Source organism: Maylandia zebra, linkage group LG5 (genome assembly GCF_041146795.1).
Source record: "Maylandia zebra isolate NMK-2024a linkage group LG5, Mzebra_GT3a, whole genome shotgun sequence".
NCBI lineage: Eukaryota > Metazoa > Chordata > Actinopteri > Cichliformes > Cichlidae > Maylandia > Maylandia zebra.
In genome coordinates, this window is record NC_135171.1 from 36,803,070 (window position 1) to 36,820,607 (window position 17,538).

General features: G+C 37.5%; 1 protein-coding gene across 2 annotated transcripts in view; it reads right to left on the minus strand.

The window, feature by feature from the left end:
* Positions 1-17,538, minus strand: part of cdh22 (cadherin 22) — a 194,670-nt gene that overhangs the window by 88,010 nt on the left and 89,122 nt on the right. For both annotated transcript variants that reach the window (XM_076884303.1, XM_004547639.4), the window contains one exon: positions 5,978-7,116. In XM_076884303.1, the coding sequence (XP_076740418.1) occupies positions 5,978-6,211 (234 nt within the window). In that variant the 5' untranslated portion in view covers positions 6,212-7,116. The remainder of the gene's footprint in view (positions 1-5,977; positions 7,117-17,538) is intronic.

Genomic DNA, 17,538 nt, shown 5'->3' on the forward strand with positions numbered 1-17,538 from the left:
AATGTTCACGTTTTGGATGGAGAAGACAGATGGTTTGAAAGAGATGTGAAAGAAGCCATCTTTGTCCATTGTGAATGACCATCTATGAACAGAAGGGGTGGCTAACAACACCAACTGTCTACCACCTATAATCTAGTTTTGAGATCCCTTCCCAGGCGCCTTAACGCCAACTTACATCTTGCATGATTTGATCTCAATAGTCACATGCTAGAGTGTGGCAAGGTTTTACCCGAAACCTCTCCTGATAATGACCCACACCCTTTTTCACACCTTAGCTCATGTGATGTGGCACATGGTCAATAGTGCGTCAACGGTCCTTTTAAGGGGCAACTCCCATAGGGCTTAAATACCTGGGACTCTCCACCAATTGCTCTTAGAAGTGAAGAAGCTTCTTGGATGAGAGGTGAAACATCTTCTAGAAACTTAAGGAAGTCCAGACATTTTTCTTTTCAAGTGCCTTAGATTACCGTGACCTGGATGACTGAGAACCTACACAGACAATTTAGGACCTTATTTAAAAATAAATAAATAAACCAGATAAGTGACATAAACCTGGTATGTATATATGCATGTGTCCAAGAGAAAGGTTACAGCAAAAGAGAAGAAATATAATCAGCTGTCTCTCCAATGACTTTCTTATCTTATAGATGGATTTCAAAGACCATTGAGTTGTAATCTCTCTAAATGCAAGCTAAGGCAGTGGTAAAGCAGACACTAGTGAGGGGATTGTTCAGTAGTAAAAGAAAATCATCTAATTAAATAAAATAAACAAATAAATGAATTAAAATGATTTTTTGTTATCGTTCAAGAATGTTTTGATAACACTTAAAGCTTAAACAAACTCACTTAAAAAACTCAGTGTTTTATTCAAACACATTTCTGATTATTACAAAATATCAGAAAACAGATAAATCAAAAAAAAGCAAAAGCCTCTTTTGATTTTTACCATTTAAATGGATTTTACTTTATGTCCAACAAACCTGCTGCAACCAAAATCAGACACAGAATTTGATACACCATAAATCAAATTAATAATTTTCAGAAAGACAAATGATGTATGAGAAAAATATTTATTTTAAAAAAGCCAATTTGTTTAATTGGGGTTAAGAATTAAAACGGGATAAGAAGCACCTTGAAGTGTGACATGGACTGTAACAACCACTTTATCACTTTTGCTGAGACAGTATGCAAAAACTCATCTCAGATATAGACCCAAAGTTCAGAGAAAATTGAAAAGACATAAAGACAACACTGAAACTGTACACGTTACTATAGTGAGCATAGAATGTGTGCACACGCTGCAGAAATTGTCCACCTCGTACACATTCACCCTCACAATGGATTTACTTCTGACAGCATTTGTCAATATAGAAGAGAAAAAAACTACCAAGAAAAACCCAGAGTAGATGAAGAATGTATCATTTCCCCTGTCAACTTCCTTTAACAACAGCCATTTAGGATTACCTGTGCTCTACAGCAATTCTCTTTCCCCAAGTTCCCTTCCTTTTATCACCGCACAGAGCTTTGAAAAAGAGCTAGGAAAATGCATGCGTTTTAGATCATTAAAGTACACAACTGGTATTTATCTAAATACACAGATAAAATCTTCCAGATCAACTGCATGTAAGTGACCATCTTACTAGAAAAGTGACTTCACTGGCAGTAACCACAGTGTGGAAAAAAAAGCAAATTTGTCAACTGTGCTGTGTCGGGGCAAAGCAAGATGCACAATTATACATAGCTTAAATTATAGTTTCAATACCAAAAATCCAGCCAGGGTACTTTGTGTTTGAGCATGTATTAACACCCAGACAATCACATCCACACTTACGCACGTCATAAATAGCACTGGCCGCTGCCCTTGTGACATGAAATGCAATAACTTGATAATTTTATTAATAAAATCATCTCTTTTCTCCCTCCTGCTGCATCATTCCCTCAAGCTCTTCCCTTAAGCTCCTTTATATCAGCTCACTGTCTTCCCTGGCACCCTGTCCTTTTAATGAATCACCAGTCAGTGTATGAAGGCTCTTGTTTTCCAGTCTCCCTTTGAAGCCTTCCTCTCGCTTCCTTCCTTTTCTCATATGTCACTCAGCTTTATTCTGTCTCTTGCTCTACCAGCAGACAGACAGTGCTGCCTGTTGCATTGTTTGGATTGCATTGGTTTTGCCAGCAGGAATTCATCACATTCACAATTGCAGAAAAATACTGATCAAAGGATAATTATTCTGTAAGACCAGGCTCTGGTACAAAGAACATCTCCATTCATTTGTAAGAAAAGAGAGATCAATATATGCAGATGCAATATTAGCTGGTCAATTGCCATGTCTAACTGATTAGAAACAAGGGGATTTCATGATTGATGCATGTGACTCATCACCGTGTCTCATTCTGTCTGCTTTAATGTTCTGTCTTTTCATATCACGTCCTACGTAAAGCAATCGAATCATACGCGGTGTCCACTCTCATCAAGTCACTGAGGATCATATGAGCAACAGCTGATGAATGGGATGTGAATGAGACGAAATGGAAAAAAAAAGTGAAAATATTAATAAATGCACACTTGCTACTGACATGATAACAAACTGATTTCATTTGACATATACCCATTAACTATGATTACATTACAAAATGACATTCACTGATCACATTTCTGGTGTGAAGACATTGTCCTCAACATCAAAAGGAAGGGCATTGCTGAGGCTGTCATCACTAAGTACAGAGGCTTTGTTAACAAACACCAAAGACAGAAAAAAACACAGAATTTTTATGGCTTCATTTATGATTTAACAAATTGGCTAACAATGTATTAAGGAGTATTAAAAAACAATATTAAACTGTCTTTAAAGTTGTCTTTAACTACACTGTACTTGCAAAGCATTTATTGTTAGTTATTTTTGGTATAGTTGCTCATTACAATTAAATATAAAAAGACTTTTTAATATACTTTTTTGCATAACGTGAGAATTTGTACATGTTGTAGGCAAACTGTAGCAGACAGGCTAGTGTTTGACAAGTGAGTGTCTTTGTGCATTTTCCCAAGGTGATCAGACAGTACTAGCCCCGGAGCAGGAACTTTTTAGTGAACAGAAAATAAGACAAAAACATCAGATTTAGATGTCTTGAAGACAGGTGGGTAAGATAGTTCCTTGCTTTTTTTTGCTTTTGTTTTTTTTTTTTTTTTAGTTTAATAAGGACTTTAGTCAGCTTTAAAAAAGTGATACAAATTAGTAATTCAGTATCAACTAAATCATTTGTAATTGTTTTGACTTATAACTAAGTAAGTGTAATTGAGTAATCTATGACTTTTTTTCCATTCACTTGGTACACTGTGAGGAAAAGAAAAATATTGTAGTTCGAGACCTTCTGAGCAAAATTGGCTTTGAAGACTAATCTCTGAAAGCTTTTTATGTGGAGCATGAGATCGAAGTACTCAATTTTATGCCAGTGGGCTATGGTTTTCAGAGAGACTGGCTCAAGAACTGAAAGAAGTCTGGAAGCCACAGTGACTCTTACATTGCACTGGAGCCAAAAAGCTCCTGACAGCTCAAAGTATTCATGTTCTTTAAAAATGGTGCCTTCCTTTCAGTAGCATGAGTCATGTGGGAGGTATATGCCTACCTTAAGTCAACATTAAAGAAAATATTTCCTACATTATATTGGAAAATCCATACGCGTCTGTCCAGCACTTTTGTTTTGAATAGCCACAGTGTTTGCATTACAGAAAAGCTGAAATTATTGTTTAGAGTTTGTTCAGAGGTAGTTCTTAGCAGCAAACCACTTGGATTTAATTTCTTGCTCCTCATTCAAAATGTCAGGGTCTTGATCTCAAGAACTCGGTAATTTTATGCAGGTTAAAAAGAAGACAAGTAAATGCAACTACAATGAAATGGCTGTTGATTGGAAGCAAGGTTTTAGTGCTAGTGTCGGTTTAGTAATTCAGTGGCTTCAAGTGATGCATTTTGGCAACAATTCTGGCCACTTTGCATCTTTGTCTTACAAAGCAAATGCCAAAGAGCAGAGGGAAGCATTTGTGGTTACTGATTAGAAGAGGTGCATAATTAGACCGTTCAAAAATGCTTTTAATGTAGTTGAGCTTTGACTTTGACCAAATCACACTTTTATCCTGAACTAAAATCATTTTCTCTTTTATGTAAATTGAATAAATATGCAGATTTTTATCAGGAGTTGACAGTTAATGCAAACACATAGATGCCTAAACAGTATATTTAGTTTAAATCTACAAATGTCATTTGTGTGTACTTTTTTCTGTATGTACAATTGTGTGTAAAGGTTCGGGCAGGATAGGGATGCTTGCAGGAACTGTCAGCTGATTTCCGAGCCCAATGAGAATGCTTCTCTTGAATTCTTATGGTAACACTCAACAATCATGGTCTACTTAAAGTAACTGAGTAAGGATCTGACAGTGATTCCAGCTACTGCCTTTCTGATGGCTGTGTGAGCTGAAGGGGTTACATTTGATTATTTTGTTTTCACAAATATTACAGCAAAATAGTCTACAGTATACTCTAGATTGAACATGTATTATTCTATAAAATATGTATACCTTTTAACGGCTTTAGTAGAGTATAGTATTTTAAAGGAGATATGCTGGTGTCACATAAATTATCATGTAAAATAACGTAGGTGAGTAACTATGTGTTAAGCTCCTCAAACAGCAAATTCATATATAAGTGCATGTCTGCCCTTGAAAGCCTGTTTGTTTTGCTGTATATCTATGTTTGGCCACTTTATTTACCCTGTTTCACAAGGACAACAAAAGCATTTGGTTAAAGGAACTGATCTGAATTGCTCATTAAAAAGTCTTATGTGATTGAGAGAGGTTCTTAGAAATAATGCTTTCATCCTGATAACATAAGGCATCTGGAGTATTTTAACAACAAATTGGGAATTTGTCCCTCAAAAAGTGTATACTGCAAAGGAAGTTGGCAAGTATTTTTTTTTTGTCTTGATAAAATCTTGAAACCTTACTTAGAGAAACAGGTGTCAGAGGTTATCGACTTTCTTTGTTAAGTCAGACTTTCGGCATCACTTTCTATGCACACTCACAAAAGGGGGGATTTGATGCCTCATTTGACTCTTCTTCAGCACTAAAAGTTTGTCACCAACTCCAGACACTCGTAACATTATCATAAGAATTGGTGATAAAGTTCACTAAAGAGTATAAAAAAGATAACAGTAAAATGCAGCACTGGTGATCCAAAGATAAGAGAATATTCTTGCAGAAGATCTTTAATTTTTTCCTAACATATCAGCTGCTGCATGTTCATCTCTATAGTTTAAATATTTAAATTATTTAAATGTTAATCAGTGTGTTCAGGTCTGACATTCTCTCACAGCCTAATAAAGGAGATAAGAAGATCAGTTTAGTTTGGGAAAAGTTCAATACATAATACATTTTATTTGTTCTTAGAAATAGAACTTATCTGTTTTTTAATGTTTCTGAGTTCTATTAGCTGCAATTCCAGCGAGACAGTAGTTTAGGCCCTTTACAAAGTTTCTTACTGCTGTAACTTTACAGCTGTAACTTTCATTCAGTTAGGTATGGTTGCATATGTAATGCATCTTCCTTAAGCAGATAATCTATATTAGAATTACAGCTTATTTTAAATTAAAAAGAAACCATGACAATTTTGTGCTCGCTTGAATAGGTTGCATATAGCATATGTTACCATGGTGATTTAGCTAGGTAAAATGAGAGCTACCTTTATGAAACTCTGACTTTAACCTCAACATAGCTTGCCAACATATTAATCTCCCTCCACAGTACATCACTAAAGCTTTCCTGAACATTATCCAGAGTATTATACTTTATTTTACCTGAAATGTTTTACCCATATCTTAACTGCATGCTGAGACATTCTTTTCTTTTTCTTTTCACTACCAACAGTTCAAGGAATTGACACCTGTTCACAAGGTTTTTCATATATTTATGTAATGAGTCATAATGTCTTACCTTTCCTACATATAGAGGCTCTGTTCCTGTATACTCCTCCACGACAAAGAACTGGTTCCACACCCATCCTCTCTTTACACGTTCAAGTGATGAGGGTCCTTGCTCTTGGTCTCTTTCTCCTGAAGTTGTTGTGCCACTAGTCCTTGAGGCTTCACACCAGGTAAAAATATTGCAGCTAAGTAGAGTTAGTGCTGCCAGTAGTGTCCAAACTCCTGATGTCCATGAAGGAGCCATTTTGATTTAAAAAAAAAAAGAAAAACAATCCTTCCTGTGTCTACATGTAATTTAAAAGATTCATGCAAACAAGAGAAGGTTTTCTGTTGTAGTTTTATCTGAAATAAAACTCCAAAAGGACACGCTTAAAGGTCTTTGTGAAAGAGCTTGAAAGTTAATCCATGGGATCAGAAATCAATCTGAAGTTATCTGCCAAACACAGGGCAGGTCAGAGAGCATATAGGAGTTGTACCACCTGCAGAGTAACTGTTTGCACTGTGACATTGTCAGTAATTCTGATTCTTCGTAGTGTTTACTCCAACTTATAGGGTCTTTTTTATTGTTTGTTTTTCTTAATATGTTGTTTATGTGACCGAAAGTAGCTGGACAAATTGACTTTGGAAAATGTTATTCAAGGTTTTTGAAAGCAAGAAAAACAGGCTTTGCTAGACAGGCTCACTGATCATTGAAGGAATTAGGGGGGCCAAGCATAGAATGACATTGAAAAGCATGCCTATGAAGACTGAGAGTGATAGCTTCCATCCATTTTTGACTTCGTATCGATTACTGCTCGCAGTGCTTCCATTTCCACTTCTAGCCATGTCACCTCCAGTAGCTGGTGTGTGTTTCAGGTGGTTTGATACTAAGCTGCCAAAAAATGACTTGATTAAACTTTGCTGAAGAGAAAACTCTTCAGTAGTTCAGCTCCTAGAAAAGTCACAGCTGGCTTTACCTTCTGAAGCAGAAACCTTGAACTGACGAAAGGCCAAAGGATTTTACTGTTGGTGATAATGTTTGGTCTCTGACAGCTTTGCCCTTCAAAACAATCCATTGGTTTGGAAAGTTCATTCTTCAAAAGGTCCTACAGTGTTTTTTCAGCCATTATGACAGCTCCATCATGGATTGAAGGCAGGAAAAGAGGGAACCTGTAAAACAGAAAAGACACTGTTGTCATGGCCTCAGTATGGAAATAGTTTCTATTTGATAGATTTAAGGATTGACTAACCAGCAAAATGATGATGATGATTATCATTATTAATATTATTATTATTTTAGTTGGATTTTTTTCCCTTACTTGACCTGTTGTGGATTATTGGTGTCAATTTTTCATAGCTCTTTACAATCAATATTAAATCAATGTACAAATAATAAATAAAGAACAAATCCTATAGCACCGCTTTTTTGTTTAATTTATCTTTGTTTAACTCTGTGTTTTTGAACTACAAAACCCATAAGTGTTTTGGTTTTGTTAGGATTATCTGCAACGAACATTTTTCTATTAGTAATTCTTGTGTTCAGCAAGAATTCCAACAATTTGCTGGAGAATGGTGAAAACGGGATAGAAAGACAGGAAACTAGACAAGTGAAAAATAGGAAGGAAAATAGGAAGGAAAGAGAGAGAGAGTAAGAAAAAGAGAGAGGGGGAGTGAGAGAAAGGGAACGCAAGCAAGAAAGGTCACTGTTCATCACACAGCAAACCCAAAGCATCTGTCTGCCTTTCATCCAACTGATGGAGCGGACCTAACCGCAGCCAGCTGATTAATTGCATGAGGGAACACTAATTGGATAAAAGTATTAATCAATTAATTCTATCCAATGAGGCAACACCCCCTAATACTTCAGACAAACATTGGTGAGTAGGAGGGGGTAACAGACATGGTCCTTGGCTGCTGTGAAACATGCACAGAGGCTGACAGAAAGGCAGAGTTGACAGAGCAGAGACAGAGAGGGTAAAAGCAGGGTTCTAAAGGAGACAGAAAGGAAGACATGAAGAAATTAAAGGGCCGAGAATATAAGAGGAAATGAAAGAGAGTGTGTTGTGTGGCTGTGGGTGTGATTTATGGCCTCTTTGAAACATTCAGAACAAAAGGACCAAAAGGAAAAGAAACAATAACATTTACTATGTCTCTGGCCTTACAACTTTAAGAAAGAAGATTGCAACACCAGCCGAAGAAAAGCTCCTAAGGCCAGCAGGTGGTTTAACCTATTTCTGCTGGCTTAGAAGGAATTTCTAATCGTGCTCTCCTGCTGCCCGGTAGCAAGCTTGGAGCATCCGGAAATAATTCCTTCTCAGACTGTTGGTCAAGGAAATGTCCGTGGTATTGGAAACCAACTGCTCCGGGGGTGTCCAATCTCCGGGGGAAACAGCTCAGGAGTAACTTAAACAGCTCAGATCTCTTTATTAACTTCAGCACAGTGAGTGTTAATAGAAAAACTGCACATTGATTTCAAAATATACAGTTTTGAAAATGTACAAACATTATCACTATTACAGTTGTGTGATGCAGGGATTGGTGTGCTACTCTAAGGTAAGTAATCATATAGCAAATTTTATTTTATGACTAAATGTTCAAGTATTGCATATTAACATTAAGGATTTTGAAAGCAGCAAATTTCCACAGGTTTACAATGAAATGAGAAACTAAATGATTTTGTCTTTTGGCATGCAAAACTGATGATCAGGTCGCATGTTTATCTATATCTATAAATTCTATGGCAGTCTATGGAGAGGCTAAACTGGCAACAGGCAAGTATTTTTCTTATTTAACTTTTGGTTGTAACATTCTGAAAGATTAAGGCTTGATTGCTCAACCAAAACTGAATGATGATAGCACATTCATTTTCCTCAGTAGCTACTGGTAACCTTCCCCAGGTAGCTGAAACAGCAGAGTTTAACAACTCTGTGCCAGATGGTTTGTTAAAGAGATCCATCTGGGAGACGTCCTTGGAAAGTTTTTTAGGAAAGGGCAGGCACGTTTGGAAGCCATCAGCCAGCCAGTGATTCTTTCTATGTTTGGAAGGAATGAGAAACCCTGTTCATCAGTGAACAAACCACATATCAATTGCTGCCCAGAAGATGCTCTACATGCATTCACTCAAAGTGGAGCAAATCCAGCTAGAAATTTTTCCTCAACTTTATTAAGAACCAGAACAGGGCTACGTACTAGCCTAGGGTAGCTGGGTGTATTGAATCTGAAAAATTAAAGGACCCTTCTGTTCCATCTTATAATCCCACATGATTTAGCAGACCACCCATGTCTTTTAAAAACATGTTCATGTTTGTTACTCTGACTGTTTTTTTGGGGGGGATACTACATTTTGTGCTGTTGTTTATCCAGCAATGGATCCTATTACCATCTTATTTATAAATTGGCTTGTCAATGATAAGCTTACCAAGAGCTTACAGAGGAAGGAGATGAATGCTAGGGCCATTTGAATGGCAAAAATCATAAACAGGGTTATTACTGTCAACATTGAGATTAGAATTATTCAACACAAATACACACCGACTGAAAACATCATGTATTGCATTTGTTATAACTAGTCTGGTATCTTACCACCAAAGCATTTCTAAGCAACTGAACTCATTTAAGTTTTTTTTTTTTTTTTTGCTCATCAAGTGTTTTCAGTACATCAATCTATACAAAACCCACCAGTCTCTGTCAAGTGGTGACTTTGGTTAGAACTGTTAGGCAGAAGTGGCGATACACTGCTGTAAAGGAAAGGGGGTGTACTGGAATTACAATTTCAGATCAAGTGCATAAATCGTTATGAAGTAGAATTCAGCACAATAATTTTTGTCTGGTTTTCAGAACTGCTAGACGTCAAAATGACAGCTGAAAATAAATTGTATTAAATATGCGCAGAATACAAGGCCTTCTCTGACCCCAGTAGTCTTTCAGCACTATGCATAACACTGAACTGCGGTGAGATAATTTAGCAGTCAGGGACAACTTTGTTTCTCATCACAAATACACAACCCTAGACCTTTTAGTATGTTAGAACAACACCAACGGTGCACAGTGTGCCTTGGCACTACACACACGGCTGCCTGTGTCCACTAACAGTGGGAGTGTGGTTGTTGGCAGCGATAGGCCTATTTTCCAGCATTCTTTTCAGATGGAGCTTTGCTCAGACAGCAGTGATACAGAATGTGATCAAGCTTTTCTGGGTCTGCCATGTATCCCTCTCTAAAATCCACCACTTGTAACTGAAGATAATGACCATTCCCTGCTGCCTGGCATGGGGGATGACAGAGCGTTTTTTCCCCCACTGTGACCAGGCCACACCCACAGTTCTGATAAAGAGCAAGTTCCAACTTCATGTCTTCATACTACTGGACCATATTACCTATCTGTCTGGTGTTTTGTTTTTTGTTTTTTTTCCGCAAGATATGCAAAAACCCTGAGGTTAGCAAATTCATGTATAAAAAAAATGTCCTGCTTATCCACCATGATCTCAGGTCCAAGGTCTGGCGAGGCAAAAGTTTACTCAACCAATAAACTTGCTGCTAAATGCAGTTTAGCGTCATCTAAAAACACACTGTACTGATGAAGAAAAAGGCACTATGATGAGTATAGCCCTAAGTTAAGTGTACTGTTTATTTTGCAGTTTACCTCGCTGTTTATCTTACCGGAGGATTGAACTTCTGGCAAGAAGTATAAATTGTTGTACACTAGCTGGGCTCTTATTTAATTTTCACAGTGGCACCTGTAGCGACACACCAGCAGCAAATGTAGTGTCTCTAGGGCTTTTAACGCAGTCCTATTTTCTATCTGAACACTAAAAGTAACCAAATGCCAAATCCAAGAAGATATGTGTTACTCAAGAAGCACATACTTGACACTGACTAGTGTTCATTATTTTTGCAAATTATGTCTAAATTAGAGATGGACCATCCGATATTACGTATCGGTATCGGTCCGATACTGACCTAAATTACTGGATCGGATATCGGAGAAAAATAAAAAATGTAATCCGATCCATTAAATATCACGAAAGCACCTCACAAAACTTGCAACACACCGTAACTCACCTCAGAACGTTAGCACGTCGGAGCAGTATGCATCACGTGATAGAGCGGCTGTGGCATGCGGGACCTGTGGTGGTCTGGATAGCATTTGGAGCTTCGCTAGCAACCCGGCATTTCATCTCCGACAAAGTTATCCCGAGAGAAGTAAAGCAAGTGTGTAAGTCCATCTCTGAATGTTTGTAAAGCATTCCTGCGTTAAGCTTAACAAGCGACTGCCTCTTCTTGCTGCTACTTCGATCATGAAACTGCTTAATGATCAGCTGATCGGCTTTTCTGTCGCGAGTCCGTGTCTCTAATTTGCTTTTGGCCCACTTTGCACCAGAAAGAGGAAACCAGCGGCTGAACAACAGCAGCACGTTTAAGCTTGATCAGCTGTTGTTAGAATGTATTTATTATTACTTTCTACTCGAGGATCTTTTTCTACGTAGCTGACGCTGGTAACTGTGCAGGGGCGGATCTAGCAAAGTTTAGCCAGGGGGGCCGATAGGGCATTAACAGGGAAAAGGGGGCACAAAGACATACTTTTGTTTCTTATTCTCATTTAAAATGTCTAGCTTTTAATAAATAATTATCTGACACCCAAAGTTTTAATTTGATGTAAAATGAATAGAAGTCCATTACTGTATATAGTGACTATTAAGTCTAATATATATACCCTAGTAAGCTATAGTACTTTTTCCTTTGGGAAGGTACCATCTGTGCAGTCTGCAATTTTGTTGAAGAAAGATGTTGAATCTATTTAATATTTCTTGAAAAATAATTGATTTCTGTGCATTTTTTTTCACACTGCATCAAATTAAGGTTGATTACGTCGATTAAGCATCATGAGGTGGCGCGTGAGGGGTGGTTCCCTATTTTTTATTTATTTATTTTTGTTGTTGCTGGGAGTTGGAACCCTATTAGTTAGGTTGCTTAATATTTATGCTAAGTACTCTTTAAAATACCAGAATAGGGAGGATGGTGTAGGTTTAAGTTTATTAGATTGATCAGTATTACTGAACTATGAAATATTTTTTTTTGCATACAGGTATAACAGAATAGCTTTAGTGTAGTTCTTGTTTTAAACTTGAGTATGAACTTATACAAAATGCAGCAAGATATTTAAAAAAACAGTTTTGTTGATTTAAAAAACACTATATCGGATTCATATCGTATCGGCAGATATCCAAATTTATGATATCGGTATCGGTATCGGACATAAAAAAGTGGTATCGTGCCATCTCTAGTCTAAATAATTACTTTTATTCATTAATTTGTTCAATTCACGTCTCAGAGGAGACAGTTTTAAGAGACAGACTTAAAACTAAGACCCTGAAAAGACAGCCTAAAGACAGTTTTTTGTTGTTTTACAATGTAATGGATTACTACAATAAGTATATTTTTCAGTAATGTAACATTACATTACAGTTGTTTCTTGTGTTACAATGATTCTTCATTTTTCATTTGTCTGCATTCCAGATAGAAAGCAAAAAATATCAGTATCGATTTCATTTCCTGTGTGGGAGGAGGAAAAGGGTGGAGTGAAGCACAGCTGTTCAGAATTGGCGATATGGAAATTACTTTTATTTTTATTGCACAAAAGGACATGAGTACATAAAGTGAAGCTGTGTCCAAGACAGAAACAACTGCATTATGCTTCTAACAGAACTTGGGTTCTCTGCATTCATCCGCACAGACAACATGTTAATGCACAGCTAGCCAAGAAAGAAAGCTGAGAGTTTGCTGACCCCAACCCAGCAGCCAGAGCCTGATCTTCAACAGGTAACAAAATAATACATGAATAAATATATAAGGAAGTGTAACCAGATAAAAGATGAATAATTACTGCCAGGCTCAGGATGGGATTTTGAGCCTGAGCAGAGCAGGTCAGAGTGGGTAGTGTGTCCGGAAAACCAGACGGGTTGCTGGCTGTGCAAAGCAGTGGGCGAGCTGTAGCTGAATGAAGTATCCAGAGTGTGGAGAACTAATCTGAGCAAATAAAGAGCGAGCAGAATAAAGAGCAGAACAGCCTCATCATTTTCAGGCCTGAGCAGGAGAGGTGAAATTGTGAAGAGCTGCAAACTGACATGGAGCAAATTCTGTTATTCTGTTATAAAAATTATTCAAATGTGTTTTATACATTTTTGTCACCACCTGTGATGTCAATGGTAAAATCAGCTGTTCAGTCGGTTTCACAGTGAGCACTCTAACCATAGTCTTCAGTCACTAACCTGGCAGGCAAACCGACCATGTACTCATGCTTTCCAGCATACTTTTATTATCACGGTTGCTGCTACACACAAACAGCTGCAGGTTTGCACCCCGCAGCCACACACGCTGACAACAATAACACTGACAGGACCCAGTACGGACTATTTAATGCAGGTGCGGCGTGAATGCTGATGCCGCTCAGGTGTGTCCGCCTCGCTGCAGCTGTGCCACCGACCACGCCCCACCACACAGGGATTGGTGATATTTGGCCTGTAAGTCAGGGTTAGGACAGGTGTTCACATGTTGGTGCCATATTCTCTACCTTTCTGGCAGCTGTCAATAAATGCTGGTTACTACATCCGATAGTACAGCAAAGGATGGCTGAAGAGCATTGGACCGCAGGTGGGTGTCACATGAAAACTATAAATACTTTATATTCTTTATTTAAGCACAACTAATGCTGTTCTTCTGTAAGAATTACATTTTTGGGTGTTAGCTGTTATACTTACCTTTGTTTATTAATCTATTTTAATGAGTATTTTAAAATTACCATCTGTAATGAAGTGATCTGTATCACTGATAAAATAATAAAACTGCTAAGAATTAAACCTAAATATGGCTTTTGTCAAAAGGTACTTAAAAAGGAGAAACATTACATTATTAAATTAACAACTTCTGCAAGAAATTATGTCTTTGCCATTACTGCTGTAGGATTCAGAGCATCGTTTAAAATGTTTATAATAAATATATTTTGTGACGAAAGGAAATGTATGTCTTTTATTACTTTGTGTGTGTGTGTGTGTGTGTGTGTGTGTGTGTATTTAGAGCGAGAGAGAGAGTGAAAGGGAGGCAGAACTCTTCTTAAGTCTTTCACTTGACTTAAATTTATCAAATATATTTCTTTTCAAGTTTCCAATTAGATATTTTACAGCTGTGGAGTGATAACTTCAAAGTAATAAAATCACACTGTTTATTCCTCTTTGCCTCAAAGGCAAACAACATTGGGAAGATAGAATTAATTTCTTTCTGCCTATCTGCTTTCCCTGTTCCCTTACAGTAGATGATTTAACAGTAGGACAGGCGGTTTGAATTTGATTAATTAGAGAGCATTTGTATCAAATATTTTCTGTGTGCACCAATGGCCCAGAAGTCGCTTTGCAAACTGAAACATTTGCTGAGCACCAACTGCTTGGCATCCAAAGAATAAAATGTACACTCCTCCATGAAAATCCGTCTCCTTCTGTTCTGCCTGTGCACTTAGGGAATTCCATTAAGTGTGTACACATTTACTTATACTTGGGTCTAAAAGTGGGTAACTGTAATGAGCTGTGGAGAAAAACAGAGAGAGAGAGATTTATGTTAGTGTGTTCTGATTTTACTAAAACTTGGCCATCACTACAAAGGAGTCACAAGCCTTAGCTGGCAGAGGCAAATTAGCGGCATGTCAATTACCACCCCTTTGTTTTGTAACAGTGGGCAGTGAACCTTGTTGAAAAAAAATAAAATAAATAATGATTAATCATTAAAAAAATATATATGTTTGAAGTACCTATCCTTCCCTGTTCATTTCTCTTTGCCCTATCTCTTTCCGCTCCCTCCTCTACTCATTCTCTAGTCCAAAGCTATTGGCAAGCACTGTGCAGCCATTCGTGACCTATTAGAGTGCTGGATTGATTCTAGAGCATGGCTGCAGCCTCTCATCAGTGGGCATGCCCAGAGCAAGCCCTTTGACAGCTGGCAGCGAGCAGACGACAGCCAGGCAAGACTGATCACTGCAAACTGATAGGCATGGGGCCAATGACCAGCAGACAGGCCTCTCTGTCTCTGACACTCTCTCACACACAGATGTGGCCATTCACAGACATGAAAGGGCACAATACATCTATATCTGCGTGTGTGTTGATATGCATTTGTTCTGGGACACAGCATGGCCATGTCGTCTTAAATCAGTGGCCTATTGCCCTTTTCAAAGAAAAATAAACATTAATTTTACTTAGGCTGTTGTTACTATTATTAGAGTGCTTATCAAGCCTTCTTGTTGTGAGCAATGATGTCACTGTCATAGTGTTACATAACGTAATGTATTTTGTTCTTTATAATTATGTAGGAGATTTACCCGGCAATTATGTTGTGGCGTAAACCGCCACTTAGTAGTTTGCCAGAAACTAATATATATTAAATGACTACTAAGGACGTAATTGGCTCACAATATATACTTAATCAGAGTAGATTCCATCTGACGGTGCCCATGTTTCTATGGTCATTGTGTTTTAATTGCTATCCTATTCTTGTTTATTGTCATCTTTTATAGATGTATGGACATTTTCTTTGTTTACATACGGGTTTATTACTCATTTTATCACATTACACTGGATATCTTGAAGGTCACAGCTGCTTAACACATCTAATCGGCTGTTTATTGTATTTAGGTGTAATAGGTTATATGGTGACCATGACTGGGTAAGGTTAAACACAGCATTTCCAAGAAACCACATAGTGTTATGGAAACAGTTACACTTCTCCTTAATTTTAATTTTTTTATTTTGTATTACATGTGTTGTTGTTCTGCCAGTGACTGGTGTCCTTAATAAAATCTGAATGGAACGAAACATTTAAGAAAGCCAAAAACCCTAAAGTCAAAGAGATCTAAATTACCCATGTATTTATTAATTAATGACGACTGATAAAGCTCACCTGTTGAAATGTGTGTGAGAAAATGACACTGACAAGCCAGCAAACTGGTCAGTGTTTTGTTTGACATTGTCTTCAAAACAAGTTTTGCCCAGTTTTGTTTTTTTTCACACTGTGATAAGCTTGTTATCTTTGCCTCTCTATTCTGCCATTAGCCCTCTCTTCTCTCTATCATGCCTCCCCTGACCAATCAGATTAGACGCCACTTCAGAGAGTTGTGTGGAGTGCATATGTGAGTGCTGTGAACCACTGAACGAAAAATACTGGCAGCTTCTTTTTTCCTTTTAACTTGGGTTGGAAAAGATGAATCATTCACTGCAGAGATTTGTACCATTTGTCAGTGCCTTCAGTATGAAGCAGATCGAGCTTGATCATTTTAAGGCAGTGACAATTACTGCAAACACAGACTCCATAGCTACAACAAAAGCTAGCAAAGCAGGTAGCTGACAACCTCTCATCAGACACCCTAATGTACTGACAGGATAGATGAGTAGAAGCCCTACCAACATCATTAAGATCTCCCGTGTTACTGACACAGATTTACAAAGAAACAGTCAGTGTTTGGAGGCCTTAATGTCTTTCTTTGTATATTTAAAGTACTCTGAACTGCTTTTGCTTTAAAAAAAAAAAAAGTGTTATACAAATACATGTTGTTGCCCTCCATATCTGTTAAAATACAGCAGGAAAATAGACTAAAGTATATTATACTGTATCTTATCAGAGCGCTGTCCCTGATATTGTGCAGGTTTTTCATGTTTAGGATCCCAGAGAACCACATTTTCTCTTTAAATGACCATACCTTTAAACAAATATCTCAAAAAAAGCTATATCGCACAAATGTTGGTGATTATCTCATTTTTTTTAATTTATTGTAACACCTGCAGGCAAAGACATAGACACTCACTCGCCCAGACACATATGCATAAACACAAAGCAAGGACACTTTTCACACAAATGTGCATAGAAATAATATGCAAACCATGGTATTTTATTTTGTTAATGTATTCCAGCTTGTACACCACAATAAACTTTCTAACCCATCCTATCATTTGTTCCCTTCCTCACTTTTCCTTAACTGCTTTTTTATTATATCAAAGCCGTCTTTTCTTTACTTTGCCTTTTTGTCTCTGTTTCTGTAACACACTGACATTGCTGCCTGCTAACACTTTGTAACTTGTTTTGTTGTCTTTTCTTTTGGCTTCAACTCACACTTTGTTTTGTCGTTATACCTTTTCTTGATGTCTTCCTGTTTTTGTCCATTCTGCATTGCCTTAAAATGCATGTTCCCATAATAGTTTTCTAAATGATCACTGTTTATTGAACACGTGGACATTGTGTTTTATTAGTCATCAGTTATTTTTTAAACATATATGCAGGCAAATATTTCTGTCTTCACCCACACACTAACAAAATCTGACAAGTCAGTTGAACCTAGTATCATTAGAGAATATCGCTGCATCTCTCTCTAATAACAGCTTCTCATTTCAGGGGCCATGGTGACAAAAACAGCACAAGTGATTACAATCTGACGGAAGGAGTTTATATTTGGAAGTTAATAGCCTGAGGTTAACACATGGCCACATTTATTCCCTTTGGGCCCCCTCACTCGCCGCAGTATATCTGTGCATCAGATTGATGTGTGCGCTGGTTTTGC